The 15,122-nt window shown below is 29.3% G+C and overlaps 1 protein-coding gene across 1 annotated transcript in view; it reads left to right on the top strand.

Moving 5' to 3' along the window:
• Positions 1 to 249: 249 nt before the first annotated feature.
• LOC137825778 (putative LRR receptor-like serine/threonine-protein kinase At1g56140) overlaps positions 250 to 15,122 on the top strand; it is a 31,946-nt gene continuing 17,073 nt past the window's right edge. Inside the window, exons 1-5 of the mRNA XM_090297634.1 lie at positions 250 to 315; positions 1,130 to 1,201; positions 1,302 to 1,367; positions 9,755 to 9,820; positions 9,938 to 9,982. Coding sequence (XP_090153760.1) covers positions 1,318 to 1,367; positions 9,755 to 9,820; positions 9,938 to 9,982 — 161 coding nt within the window. The 5' untranslated portion in view covers positions 250 to 315; positions 1,130 to 1,201; positions 1,302 to 1,317. The remainder of the gene's footprint in view (positions 316 to 1,129; positions 1,202 to 1,301; positions 1,368 to 9,754; positions 9,821 to 9,937; positions 9,983 to 15,122) is intronic.

Below are 15,122 nucleotides of genomic sequence, written 5' to 3'. Positions count from 1 at the left end.
GATTACTATACTTTTAATTGATGAATGTTAATAAATAATGTGTGATATGAATGTAGGAGAATAAGTGACATGTCCAACGGGAGCTCCTCACTAGAATTTCTAAGGAATATGAAATCTTTAGTTTTTTTGTAAGACCCTTGACTTTACTAATGAACACAAGTTGTTCTACAATGCAATCCGAGTTCTTTTACTTGTTATTTATCTTCCACAATGCAATTAAAAAAAAATCTATACTTTTTGCAGAGAACTAAGGAATAACAATATTAATGGTTCAATTCCATCCTTCATTGGAGAGTTTCAAAATTTGACTCAATTGTGAGTATTACATGTGCTTGTGTTAAACTAGATAAGAATGACATTCAAGTGTTACACTATAATTTCTTTCTAATTAAATTACTAACTAGTTATATAAGGGATATTGTAAAATAAGTACTACATTATTATCAATATTTTATTTGCAAAATAGAAACTAGTATCTTGTATTATAGTTATAGTTATGCCGTATTTGAAAAAGATTAAAAAAAATTATATTATTAGGAAGTGAACTTTAAGTCTAACCCAATCCCATAAAACCGGCTCATAGAGTAAGGTTTGTACCCACTTATATACAATGAAATATTCTCATCTCTAGTCGATGTGGGATCTCCAACACACCCTCCTCCCACCGAGAGTGACAACTCGTGCATGGGACAATATATTATGGGTGGTCCGATAACGGCCCGATAGCGGGTGACACAATAGGCCCAACAAACACTTGTTAGGATAGACTTTAAATGGCTCTGATACCATATTATAAAATAGAACAAATATGAACAAAAAAGAACAAAGATGAAAAAAAGAATAAAAAGACAAAGGATATGAAAATGAATATCTTTTTTATTGTTTTGAAATAATAACGAATAGTCTGAATATATACAAGGTGTACACACCCGTTCTAGGTCTAGCCAAAGAAAAAAATAGTCTAATCAATCAATAAATACTAGAATCATAACAGACAAAGACAAAATAAAGGTTATTCACCTCTACAAAGATAAACAACTAAGAATTAAAAAAGACACCATCAATATTAATTTTTTTTATAAGGTTTTGTATCCATATCTTTAATATATATTTTGATGGCTATTGGTAGGGATTTAAGCTTTAATAACATCTCAGGACACATTCCAGAATCAATTTTCAACTCGAGTTCACTCTCTTACGTGTAAGTTGTTGCCATATTGCATTCCGACATGTCATACATTGTATTTTTGATATCCCATCTAACAAGGTTTAAAGGATGTTTTGTTTTTATCCAATTACAGGTTTCTTGGAAATAACATGCTAAGTGGCACTCTGCCGAGGCAAAAAAGTTCATCTCTTCAAAATATGTGAGTAAGATTCAACTATTTGAATCCTATTTATTACTTTGCTTATTTAAAATACTAGGACAGAAATGAGCCCTCCAACTATATATCACATGTAGAAATTGTGCATAAGCTTTGAATTTTACTCAAACAACTTCTTGAACACTACCAACCTTATTAACTTACCAACATTGTCTATATTAGAAAAACTTTTGCAGATATTGCCCAAGTAGGAAAGTTTTGTATGCCTAATCTCTATGAAAAAACAAGTTAACTTTACAAGATATTTAATAAAATTATGAAAACTTTTCACAGTTTATTGGAAAACAAATGAACTATCAAAGAGTCTAATGACTATCCTTTAGATGTTTAATAAAGGTATTGTCACAAAAATGTTTTTGAAGAACTTGTATACAAAGGTTTAAATATGAACGATAATCTAAATATATAATAAAAATATATAAAAAATTATTTTTGTACTTTTCATGAGCTTCTAGTAGTCATACCTTTCTCCCTTGAACAAGAATAGATAGTTTATGGCTTATTTATAGCTCTTCATACAATTTGTTAGATCATGCCTCTAGCCTTGCTAAGAACTAACCACAGAGATTAGAAGGGAGTTGAATAGAGCCTAGACTCTTTTAGTAGATAAATAGATTATACTGTCTAGCACAAAAGCAATAGAAATAGTACAAACATATTTTATACCAGTTCACTTAAACTCATGGCTACGTTAGTTCTCTCTTAAGAAAAATTCTCAAGAGGTTCCACTAATCAAATTAATGATTGCAAGAGTATACAAATCACTCATGGTTACAAAGAGTACACAAAACCACTTTCGGGTTATACCATCTTAACCTCCCCTAACACTACAAGATAATCAATAAATAGAAACCAATTTTAGAGACAAAAAATAATTAGTTGCTATATTGACTAAATTAGATACTATTTTAGAGACTAAAAAAATTATTGGTATCTAAATTAGTTTCTATTATTGATAAATAGTTTCTAATTTAGTATATAATTAACTATCAAGGTTATAAATACCAAATTTAGAATCTATACTTGTATAGACTGATAGGGTCTAGATAGTATTTGTTACCAAATTGAATAAATGTCTCTGATCCCTCGATCACTCCTTCTTCTCGTACTCGCTTCTTGGTGCTTGGTTGTTCCTCCTACTCCTTCTCGTATTCGCTTTCTGATACTCGGTTGGGAGTTAACCTACAAAAGGTTCTCCGACGATCAAGTAAGTGTTATGTATAAGAGTGATTGATATATTGATAAAAGCGTACCTTACTCTTTATGTGACAATGTTTATTTATAATGTTCATAATGAACTATTTTGCTTATGGACTGTATCTGATACATATCTTTAATAAAACAATATTACCTGATTTATCTCATGGTTACCAGATTTGTATGGTGTTAAGATATAACCTGATTTATCTCATGGTTACTAGATTTGTAGGGTGTTAAGAGTTTACTTGATTTATCATGTATCTCTTTATTTGTTATTTAATATAATCAGTTCATTTGATCGGTCAGTCACCGAAGCCAAGTGACGCGGCTCATTCAACTCTGATCGATACACTTGCCCCCAGGCTTGAGGGAGATTCATCTAGAAGAGCCTAGATGTGACCGTTGGGTGCTTCGAGGTAAGAAGTGATAGTGTTAATAATTAATGGTGCACAAACTCTCTTCTGGGTGTGTGTTGGCCACCTCAATCTTTCTCTTTTCCTTCATCTCCACCATTCTCTGCTCATACTTGATAGCGATAATCACGCAATTTTTCTGTTGCATGAACTTTGTCACTAGTTGTCTCAATTCGCCTAAGTTAGCTGCTGGCTTTTTGCATAGACTGTTGGCGAACGTCTTGACCCTAGGGTTGTGACCAAATGATGCATGGCCACTTCCGAACTCAGATTTTGGATATTTAAAGATAACTTATTGAATCTCTCCATGAAGGTTTAGAGTGATTCACCTTTTTCTTGTCGTATGTTAACAAGTGCAATGGATGTGAGATGATGCGATCGAGTGGTTTCAAACTAACTACCAAACTTGGACAAAAGTGCTATGAAGCAATCCACCGAGTTAGGGGGAAGCCTTGTGAACCAACTAAGTGTCACTTCTTTTAGTAAGGTGGGGAATACTCGACACAACACCAAGTAGTTGATGTATAAAGGCTCATTTGAGTCTTATATACATCCATATGTTCGCCCTGATCAGTGTTATTGCTGTATCAATCGATTTTCAGCCCCTTCTAATTAGGAGAGAGTTGTGCTTCCATGATTTCATCAGTAAAGGGGTGTTCTTTTGGTTCGTTCTCTAGAAGAAGAATACGCTCTGAATGTTTCTTGGAGGATTGATGAGTCTGAGATCGAACGATGGTTGTCCTCTCCTAATTTTGTGTATTCTCGGATCTCTCCGCGGAGGGTTGTCTTTCAGCTTCTGAATCTGACCCTTGAGGCCCTGGTTTGAATGGTGGACTTTTAACCTCTAGATCTGGCCTTCAAGGCCCTTGTCCGTTTCTGGGTTTGATCCTGGCTAGTTGTTGCTTCATCTAGTCATTTTTTTCTCAGAGGACTCATACTTCCTTCTCATTCTTCTGGCAAAGGGCTTATATCTTCTTCTTGTTCTTCTGACGCATTTCTACCATCTCTCTTTGTAAGGTTTGGAACATAGCTACTTGTTCGGTTTCTGTCATTCTCTCGTTTGTCATCTGCCTTGTTGAAACCATTTGTTGTTCTTCGAATCTATCTCAACCCCATAGTGGGTGCCAATTGTACTTGTATAGACTGATAAGGTCTAGATAGTACTTGGCTTGAACAATTGTCTCTAATCCCTCGGTCGCTCCTCCTTCTCATACTCGCTCCTTAGTGCTCGGCCGTTTCTCCTACTCCTTCTCATATTTGCTCTCTAATACTTGGTTGAGAGTTAACCTGCAGAAGGTTCTCCAACGATCAAGTAAGTGTTTTGTATAAGAGTGATTGATATATTGATAAAAGTGTACCTTAATCTTGTGTGACAATGTTTATTTATAATGTTCATAGTGGGTTATTTTGCTTATAGACCGTATCTGATGCGTATCTTTAATAAAACAAGATCACCTTATATATCTCATGGTTACCAGATTTGTAGGGTGTTAAGATATTACCTGATTTATCTCATGGTTACCAGATTTGTAGGTTGTTAAGTTATTAATTGATTTATTGCATATCTCTTTATTTGCTATTTGATATAATTGGTAACTAAAATCTAGGTAGCTAATTAGATACTAATTTAGAAATTACTTTTCAATAATAGAAACTAGTTTAGATACCAATAATTTTTTTAGTCTCTAAAATAGTATCTAATTTAGTTAATATAGAAACCAATTATTTTTTATCTCTAAAATTGGTATCTAAAAATGGATTTTAAGGTGTCTTTATATTTCTTAATTCATATCAATCATTTGAATGAATAACTCATATTCTCTTAAGTTCAAATGCGGAAAAACTTTTGCAATATATTTTTACAAAAAACAAATAATACAAACTTACATAAAAAATTTGTTTATTTTAATCTTCTTGTTTCTTCTCTTAGCCATTGTAACTTGTAAGGTTAAGTGAGAAAAAATGGGTAGTTCAAGCTTCTTCGTCATTCTTTTAATTGTAACATTTTTGCAATTTCTCTATCAATAATCACTCTTGCAAAGTTTGTTATTGATGAAACATCTTGTAAGAAATATATTTTTCCTGTATCAACAAAATTCTTTCATTCATGCACAAGTATACACCTCACAGTTAATAATCTCCTTCCTTATAAGTTAATTTATTCACACTATTACTTGAAAAAGATGAAGAAGGAGAATGATTGGAGTACACACCACCATTATTTTGTATCATCATAGTTCTTTTGGGGGGATAATTAGATGTAATGTGCACATAACCAAGTATTGAAAACATTTGATGCTACTACTTCTTTCTTGAGCTTTAAAAGATTATGTTTATACTCTTGAGAAGGTTTAAAAGAAGAATAAGGAGATAGCAATTTCTCCAATATCTTATGGATTACAATGTCAATAAATCAATTCATAACCCCTTATAATACTCATTAAGATATTTTATACACAGTTTTATATGCATAAAAATGCAATAAGGTACGGAGATTATATAAAGGAAAAGAAAATAAGAAAATAATTTGTTATGTCAATGTTGATTGAGCAAGCCACGAAATAAGAGATCCACTTCTAGGTATTAGTATCTTGGTCAAAATGTCATCTCATGAATAAAGTCAAATAAATGGAACTAGCTTCCTATAAGTTCACATGGCTTAAACAATTTATCTAATAGATAAAGCTTAGAGACATTCAGGATATTAAGATTATTTGTACAATCAAGTTTTTTCTCCATAGTGATCAAGTTTTTTCTCCATAGTGCAATAAGTTAAATCTTCCATGAACAAAATAAACATATAAAGATAGACTACCCATTTGCTAGAGAGAAAATAATCTTTAGGAAATGACCATTGTTATTGTCAACTCTAAAGACCAACTAGATTTATTCTTATTATATCACTCACAAGTTTCTTTCTTCACTATATTGGTATCAAGGTCAAGTCATATGGCATGTGTAAAAATAGAAACAAAAAATAGAAGAAGAGAGGTTAAATTTTGTTTTATAGAATATAATTAAACTTTCTCAAAAACCCAAAATTGTATGTAAATTTATATTTTATAAAGCAGTCAAGGTTTGATTCGAATAATGAGAACAACGGATGATAGTTTAGAAAACAAATTTTTGCAAACTCTCAAAAGACATTAAGGTGACATAATTGAATTAAAACAAGGTAAACAAAATCACAACACAAATATTTTTATATTGGTTTGTCTAAAATAAGATTACAACAAGTTTTTAACCAATTGATTAAGTTTTATGATAGAACAATTAGTTGCGTCTAATTTCAAAATAAAACTATGTTTCTCCCTAATCTGGTATAGGTTCAACCTAGGTCAAATCCAAGGACAATATATCATGTCAATGTTAGAATGTATGGTGAAAAGAAGAGGGATGTGAATTGTTTTCACAAGATTTTCGCAAAGATTAAAAGTAGAGTGAAAATATCTGTAAAATTAATCAATTGATTTTCTGTTCAACTGGATGAATTTTTATATTAACAGTTCTTTATGAAAAATTAACTAGTTGTTTTATCGAAACAACTGATTGTTTAATGCAGCAGAATGTAAAGAATAGAAATTAAAGTAATGTATAAGAGTAGGAAAAGAAAGATTCACACAGAGAGATTTATACTGGTCCACTCTAAACCAAGAGCTACATCCAGTCCTCTTCTAACCACTGATAATTCACTATGCAATCAAAACTAGATTACAAAACATACACCAAGAATGTTGATCTTGAACCCCCTGAAGAACACACAACACTTCTTGGCAACACCACAGTTTCCATAAACCCTTTTTTGAAACCGACTAACACATAATTACAGTATTCAAAGAAGGAATAAGAGTACACCTTGGCTTTACAAAGCAGTGGAACAATTGAATAGAAAATCAAGTTCTTACTTCACACACAAGCAATAATCCAAAAGCTCTTAATCTTTTCTTGAAAACATTTTTTATAAAACTCTCTTTCTTAGCTTTTGAAAAGATCACAAAACAACCTCTATATAGGCTTTAAAAAGCAGTTTAAACTGTTAGATCATTAATTGAAAGCAGTTAAAAACATTTAAAAATAGTTTGAAATTCATAACAAAATTCTGTGTAAAAAATAGTTGATTGTTTTTAAAAGGAACTGATTGAATTCTTTTAAGGTTAAAGATTTCACATAAAGCAGTCATTTTTTATATCAAAATAACCGATTATTTTTGTCTCACAAAAAAGACAAAAGAAACCAAAGTTTTATCAAAAGCTTTGAAAAACACTAAGTGTAATTCAATCGGTTGTCATGACAAAACAACTAGATGAAAAATTTGTTGTTATCACCAGACTTTGAACAACAACTTTTTCAACTGATTAAAAGCTCGAAACAACTGACTAAAATTAACACAACTTTTAGAAAACACTTCTTTCAAAAAGAGATTAAGAATCAAGTGAACTTGGATCAATACTAGATGTGAACTAACAACTTAAAATCTACTAAATAACACACAAACACAACAACAAATTCCTCAAGTCTTCAAAGTAGATTTGGAAGCATTAAAGCACCTTCTTCAACAATGAAGAATTCAATGTATCTTTCTCTTACAAATTAAAAGATGGAAAATTGGAGTTAAATAATGGAACTACAAAGCAAACTAAAAAATAAGGCAGAGTGAGTGCTAAACTGTCTATAGACGATCGTCTAATGGACCATCTAATAACACTCAAAATGTAAAGATGGAAATATAAACGACAAAATAGTAAAAAGATGAAAATAAAATGTAATGTAAATGAAAATCAAAAGAAATGAAACAAAAATAATGAATTACAAATATTAGATCATTTACTCTGGAATCGCTTCTTAGACCTTTTAATGATTGTTGTGCAGAAAGTAAAATGAATTATGTAGAATGATTTTTCATATAACTGTTAAACCATCTAGTAAGAAATCACTTACTAGACCGACTAATAGCTTTGTGAAGAGATAAAAAGAAAGAAAAAGAAAGCTAGAGCATAAAGTGTAAATTGCAAAAAAAGTAAATGATAGAACCTTATATTGCGAGAAAAGTAAATGACTGCAAATAACTATGGTTAATAATATTCCACGTCAATTTACAACTTGGAATCCTTATTGCTAAAGAAAACACACAACTAATCTATTTGTATGTTTCTTAGATAAATTACTTTCAATTGAAAATAGAGTTTTGAAATAATTTTGAAGAAGAAAATACCAACACCAAGCATCTTCTAACATGGTTTTCATTTCGTTGTTACCCATTTCCAAAACCAAATTCAACTTTGAACAACAATTACAAAACATAGAAAATAAAGAGAAGAGAATCAATGGAGAAAAATTCATAAGAAATAAATTCATAAGAAAATAGAGAAAATTTTATAAAATTGGAAACGTCAAAAACAAAAAATAGAAAACTAAACTAAACTACTTCATTAGTTAACTATGTTGTGTCTCTCTACTAAGCTTCGCTCTAATAATTCTTTATAGAAGTTTCAAGCTTTACAAATGAATGGGCCTTGGTGGTAAAAAAAAATTGGGCACACACAATCAGTTCTAAAACTAAAATAACTACTTCATCTTCTTCATTCAAGGCAGTGTTGACCATCCAGTTAACAAAGACTTATTGACTGTCTAATGTCGATTTTCTTAAAAAAATTTGCTTTTTAACTCAACTTTTCCAATCTTCATGGCATATCTTCATTCAAGCTTTTAAGGTCAAAGTCCAATTTAGAAAATGTTCCTACAATTGATCAAAACACTCGTGAGATGGTTCAACCAATATATAAGCTAAAAAATATGCAATTTTTATGATATTTTATTAAAAAATCTAATTTTATTAGAAAAATACAAATCTAAACTAAGAATAGAAAAAAAAAATAAAAGAAACCCTAAGGAATTACAATTACTCTATAAAATTTGAACAAAATCAAGAGTTATCATTATATGAAAAGAAGTATTGGTAAGGTCATTCCCTACTTACAACATGACTATTATTTACATGTATTTCTAATTATAAGCTTTACAACATGAATGCTTGTTTTTTACTCTACGCTTAGATTCAATGTTTTAATAGAAAAAGATACAAAATATTGTACTTACCGAGACAAAATAACTTTTAGATTAGATTCTTCTTCGGATAAGTGTTGGGACTTGTCATATATGTGTTCTTCCTTAAACAATCAATCAGATGTAAGATTTGTATACAAGAATGATGAAACTTATATTCATCTATATATGAGTGCAATGAATACAGAGTCTAAGAGTGATATTCTGACTACAAGAAAACCATTAATTAGAAAAAAAAAATAATTAGTTCCTATATTAACAAAATTAGATACTATTTTATAGATTAAAAATATTATTGGTATCTAGATTAACTTCTATTATTGACAAGTAGTTTTTAAATTGGTATTTATTAGCTACTAAGGTTTTAACTACCAACTTTAGAATATAAATAATTGGTAGTTAAAATCTTGGTAGCTAATTAGATATCAATTTAGAAACTACTTAGCAATAATAGAAACAAATTTAGATATCAATAATTTTTAATCACTAAAATAGTATCTAATTTAGTCAATATAATAACTAATTATTTTTTATCACTAAAATTTATTTTTATTTAATGTCTATTCTATTTAATATATATATATATATATATATATATATATATATATATATATTTCACAAATCAAAATTAAGGGTTTGTTCGGTTTTAAACTAACATGTATCCTTCATTTGGATTTATTTTCTTTTTTGCAGAGATTTGTCATACAATAATCTATCAAACGACCTTCCCTCTTGGGTAAATGAACCAAATTTACAGTTGTAAGTATTGTGTTTATTTTCTTCTCCTCTTTTACATATTAATTTGTATGTGTGTCAAGCTATATATATATGTGTTGAAACTTATCATCATCATAACATTTTTGGGGTGTCATGCAGGAATTTAGTTGCCAACAACTTCAGAATAGAAGGTTCAAATATAAGGTGAGTATTATACAGAACTTCAATCATGATTGGTTTAACAATTTTCTTTTAAAACATTGGTTATCTTTAGTTTTTACAATAAATTTGAGTTACTAATGAAAACGGTTAATAAATTTAAAAAAAAATAGTTTCATTGTTTTTAATAAATTAGGATTGTCTAGGTTTTAATATTGTGAATAAGTTAGGAATATAAAATCTTAATATAGAAGTGGAGAAAACCTATTTTCGAAGAAGTAGAGATTTCATTTTTAATTTATTCATAAATAAATCATTGAACCTATATGATCGAGATGAATAGAAAAGGAATACGTCTCTTAACACTATAAGTTAAGCCATGAGTAAGACATTTTTTTTATAAAACTCTTAGACCTTATGATTAAAACATATTTAGATAATTTTTTCTTTATCTAATGTTAAGAATTTGAGCAATTGATTAAAGTAAGTACAGATAACATTTCAATAAAATAGTTCAAGATATTCCAATCCATATAAAAAAAAACCAGAAACAATTACCATGAACCATGAACAGGTGATTGCTTGCAGCTGAAATAAACCTACTGGTCACAAAAAAATCATTCCAAAGCCCAATTAGCAATAAAAATCATTTAGATTACTCTATATGTGCACCACTGTGACATCTCCATACCCGAACCTCTTGTTAACACCTAGAGGTAAGACTTAGACCATAGGGTTTTCCACACATTCCAAAGCCCTCTTAACTGCTCTTACATTGCCAGTGACCCCAAAACCTTTACAAAGACAACACTCCTTTGCCTCCTCCTCTATTTAAACACTCCTTCTACTGCTTCATTTAATCAAGACATCCTTCCTCTTGGGGAGATACATGTATGTTGTCAAAAGCTTGATCTACCAGTAAAAACAGGATAAGAGGCACCAAAGTCCTCTCACATTTCTGGACTTCATTCTGCATATTTGGACAAAAACAGAAAATATGCATCTCTCACAAAATGCAGAGTAACTTTTCTCTATTTCATTAAACTTATAAAATACACTAGGTAGACCTTCTATTTATAGGTGAAGGAGCTGTGGAGAACAAGCTAAAGGGGTAGGATGGGAAAAGGGGAAAAATGGACAGTCTTAAAGTTTGACTAAGTCAATCCCGCATCCTAGGCTTGTCCTTCTAGAAACTAGGTCAAAATGCCTTCAAATGGGCTAGGAATAAGCTAAAATGCTATCCACACCCCCTAATATACTAAAGGTACCTTATTCTAGTCTATATTTGCTATTTGGACCCCCAAAGTGAGCCCAATTATTTACAACATATTTGTAATCATTTAAAAAGACTAGCAGGAAGAACTTTAGGTGCTCTGATTTACAGCTTCTTCTTTTGTTGATGCTTTCTCAGGGTTGGTGGGACCTGACTTTGTATACTGAGATGACTGACCCTTTTGGAAATTTCTTGTTGTGTCCTTAGTCATCTGTCAGTTTGTATCACAGAAGGTGCAAAGTGATAAGAGGTGCACTTACATAGGCTACTGTCCTGACTGGGTATTTCCTCATCAAAACTAATATTGTACACCTTGCCATTGATCCTAATACCCTTTGAAAACCCTGCACTACACGACTTGAAAAGACAAACTTTGATTCTGGCGTACTCTAAGTTGTCCCATGACTTCATTGCTGCGTCAATAGTAACCAAAGACCCCACCTCACCAGCCACTTTAGATAAGCAATCTTTGTTCTACAGATAAATGGGTAGACCATAGCATCTAACCCATACCAATTTATGGCCTGCATCAAAGGATTTCGACCAAGGTTCTATAACCTAAAAAATACTCTCAAACCAATCTTTCTTGAGCTTAATCAAATTTTCCATCCTTTCTCCTCCCTTTGGTGTAAGAAGCACCATGTTATCTCCCATATAACGCACTCTGATCATATTCATCCCTCCCTTAATGAACTCCTCACACAAATGGTCGAAATTAAAATCTGTTGGCACCTGACCGACCACACTATTTAACATCCAAGGTAGAACTTTGTGTTGAGTTCAATAATACGACCTTTCCATTGCTCTTGGGGCTTTCTTCTCACAACATCTGTATAGGATTGTTCCATTTTGTTCCCTCTCCAAACCTTTTTCCCTTTGTTTGCCCCAACAAACCTCCTTCCCTTTCTTTTCCTTCCATACCACCTTACTTCTGTTATTCGAGGGTTCATAACCTTGAACGTGTTGTTTTCTAAACACCTTACTATTATCACCATACACGTATTGTTGTTTTCTTGCCACTCTCTGCCATCCATTCTTTTGTTTGACTCAGTTGTTCTATATCTTGGAAGGTTAACGTACATCTTCGTATTGCCAATGTGTATCTGGTCCAACTTCGTCTCCAATCTTCCCACATTATCCAAATTGAAGAATCTAACAAACTCAAATCTTCTTTCCCATCTATTGAGTCTTCGAGAAATTAACACCTCTTTCACCCTAGCCCACCTTTGGAAAATCTTAATCAGATCATACTCTCCATAATTGTCCGGGAAGTTTGAGAAAAAGAAGGTGGTAAATCTACTTGAAGAAAGTTGTGGCTTATGACCCTCAGGCCTCCTCCCTCCCTCAGGCCTCCTCCAACTCTCCGCCCATCGTCTCTCCTGTCTCTCCATAGTCTTGGTAGCTTGTAATTAAAAAACAGATTTGGTATAGAGTTTGTTGTTGAATTTTATAATTTTTTATCTCACTGAAACATAAATTAATTTTAGAATTAGTTTTTAAGTAGTTAGTAGTTAAAATTATAGCAACTAATATTGCATATTAATTTAAAAATTATTTTATAAATTAATTTTTTTAGTTTATAAAATAGTATCTAACTTAGTAACTAGTTATTTTTTATTTTTAAAATTAATTGTTATTAAACAATTTTTTTTAGTATCAACTTATAAAATGTAACAATATATACTATATGACACAATAATACGATACTATAATAAATGAGTTAAGATTAATTTAATCTTGTAAAACTAATTTATAAAATAAGAATTTTTGTCATTTATATATTATAAATTCACTTTATTTATAGTGATTTGAGATATTCAATAATCGTAATATACTTATTTCTTGTATTTACACTACAAGAAAATCATGAAATAGAAATCAATTTGTAGAAACCAAAATAATTAGTTGCAATAGTAACTAAATTAGAGACCATTTTAGAAACTAAAAAAAATTAGTTTCTAAATTAGTTTCTATTATTTTCTATTATTGTTAAGTAGTTTCTAAATTGGTATCTAAGCAAGGTTTTTGCTACCAAATTTAGAAATTAAAAAATTGGTAGTTAAAACCTTAGTTGCTAATTAGATACCAATTTAGAAACTATTTAACAATAATAGAAACTAATTTAGAAACCGATTTTTTTTTTTAGTTTCTAAAATGGTCTCTATTTTAGTTCCTATTGTAACTAATTATTTTGGTATCTAAAAATTGGTTTCTATTTCATGATTTTCTTGTAGTGTTAGTTCACTCAACTCAAACTATATTATATTTCCTTCTAAAAAGTCTTAATGTTCTTCTAGTCAAAACTACTAATTATGCTAATGACTACTCTTAATCAAGAGATAAATGGAATAATTCACAATGTTTTCACTTTTTAAAATTTTTTAGGAGATTTATCATTTTGTTGTAAATTCAAAATTCATTTGGTAACAATGATCGAAAATGATTATTAAATAAGTCAATGCAATATTACCAATAAGCTACCCTTTAAGCTAACACTTGGCGGTTGATTTTCCTAAACTTAATATTTTCTCATAAGAATCTTGAAATTATACTGCTCATACTTGTTTGGGATCGTAAAAGCCTTAACAATTAAATCATTATAAATTAATTATTTCGTTAGTATTTATATTTCTTGAAAAAAAAAAAATTGTGCACCCATCTTTTATCGGATATAACTTGAAAGAGGGACTGTATGATCTGCTTCTTCATGAAATTTGAATTTTCAAATTTATTCTTATTAAAATATATTTTAAAATATGTGTTTGAGAATATATTAATACAATCCAGATTGTATATTCTCAAATGTGTTTTTATAATGTATATTCTGAAATATATATTCCATAACGTATTAATATATTCTGAATATCACTTTCTAAACATTTTAATATATACATTTTAAAACATATTATCGGATTATATAATTTAAAATATATTAATATATATATATATATTAATATATTAGAGATAGTATATTTTAAAAAATATTTTTCAAATCTAAAACTACTTACTGAAATATATTAAAATGTATTTTTTTTTTCAATTTGAGTCACCCGATAATGGAAATGCAAGTTTAGAAGTATTAGAGTGCGAAAAGCAGATATTTTTATTTTCCTAGTATTCTTTTATTTTTATTTCTTTATTTAACATTTTTTTTCTATATAGCATGGTTTCAAAAATAAATAAAAAATAATAAATAAAAAAAATTGATAATTTTAATTTTGAATGCATTAAAAATATAAATGTATTGGTTGTAAGAAAAATATTTTTAATGGTTAAAATTGTTAGAAATATAATTATTGAAGAAAGAAATGAGTTTTTACAATGTAAAAATAAAAAGTAATAAATTAAAAATATTTAGTTTAAAATTTATTTTTTTAAGAATGAAGAAAATAAAAAATTAAAACACCATAAAAGTTGAATCTATAAACATAAATTAGTATTTATTTTTATTATTATTGATGATGTGATCATGTTAATTTCAAGTAAAAAATACATGACATAATTATAAAAAACCAAAATCAATTAGTATTAATTAGTAATGGACACAGATAATATTGAAGTGTTCATCCTAAATGCAAAATCCTAAAAAAAAGCATGATTACATCACTAATAAAAATAAATACTAATTTATGTTTATAGATTCAACATAACTTTTATTTTGTTGTGCGGTTTAATTTTTTATTTTCTTCATTCTTACAAAGAAAATAAAGTTTAAACTAAACATTTTTAATTTATTGTATTTTATTTTTATTTTGTAAATACTAATTTCTTTTTTCAGTAATTATATTTTTAACTATTTTAAATATTAAAATATTTGTTTTACAATTAATAATTTTTTTAATGCATCCAAAATTAAAATTATCAATTTTTTTTAATTTATTAATTTTTTTTTAACTTTTGAAACAGTGATAG

Source organism: Phaseolus vulgaris, chromosome 11, assembly GCF_051622355.1.
Source record: "Phaseolus vulgaris cultivar YP4 chromosome 11, ASM5162235v1, whole genome shotgun sequence".
Lineage (NCBI taxonomy): Eukaryota > Viridiplantae > Streptophyta > Magnoliopsida > Fabales > Fabaceae > Phaseolus > Phaseolus vulgaris.
The sequence above is the reverse complement of the archived record's forward strand: the minus strand, read 5'-3'. Positions and strand labels throughout refer to the sequence as shown.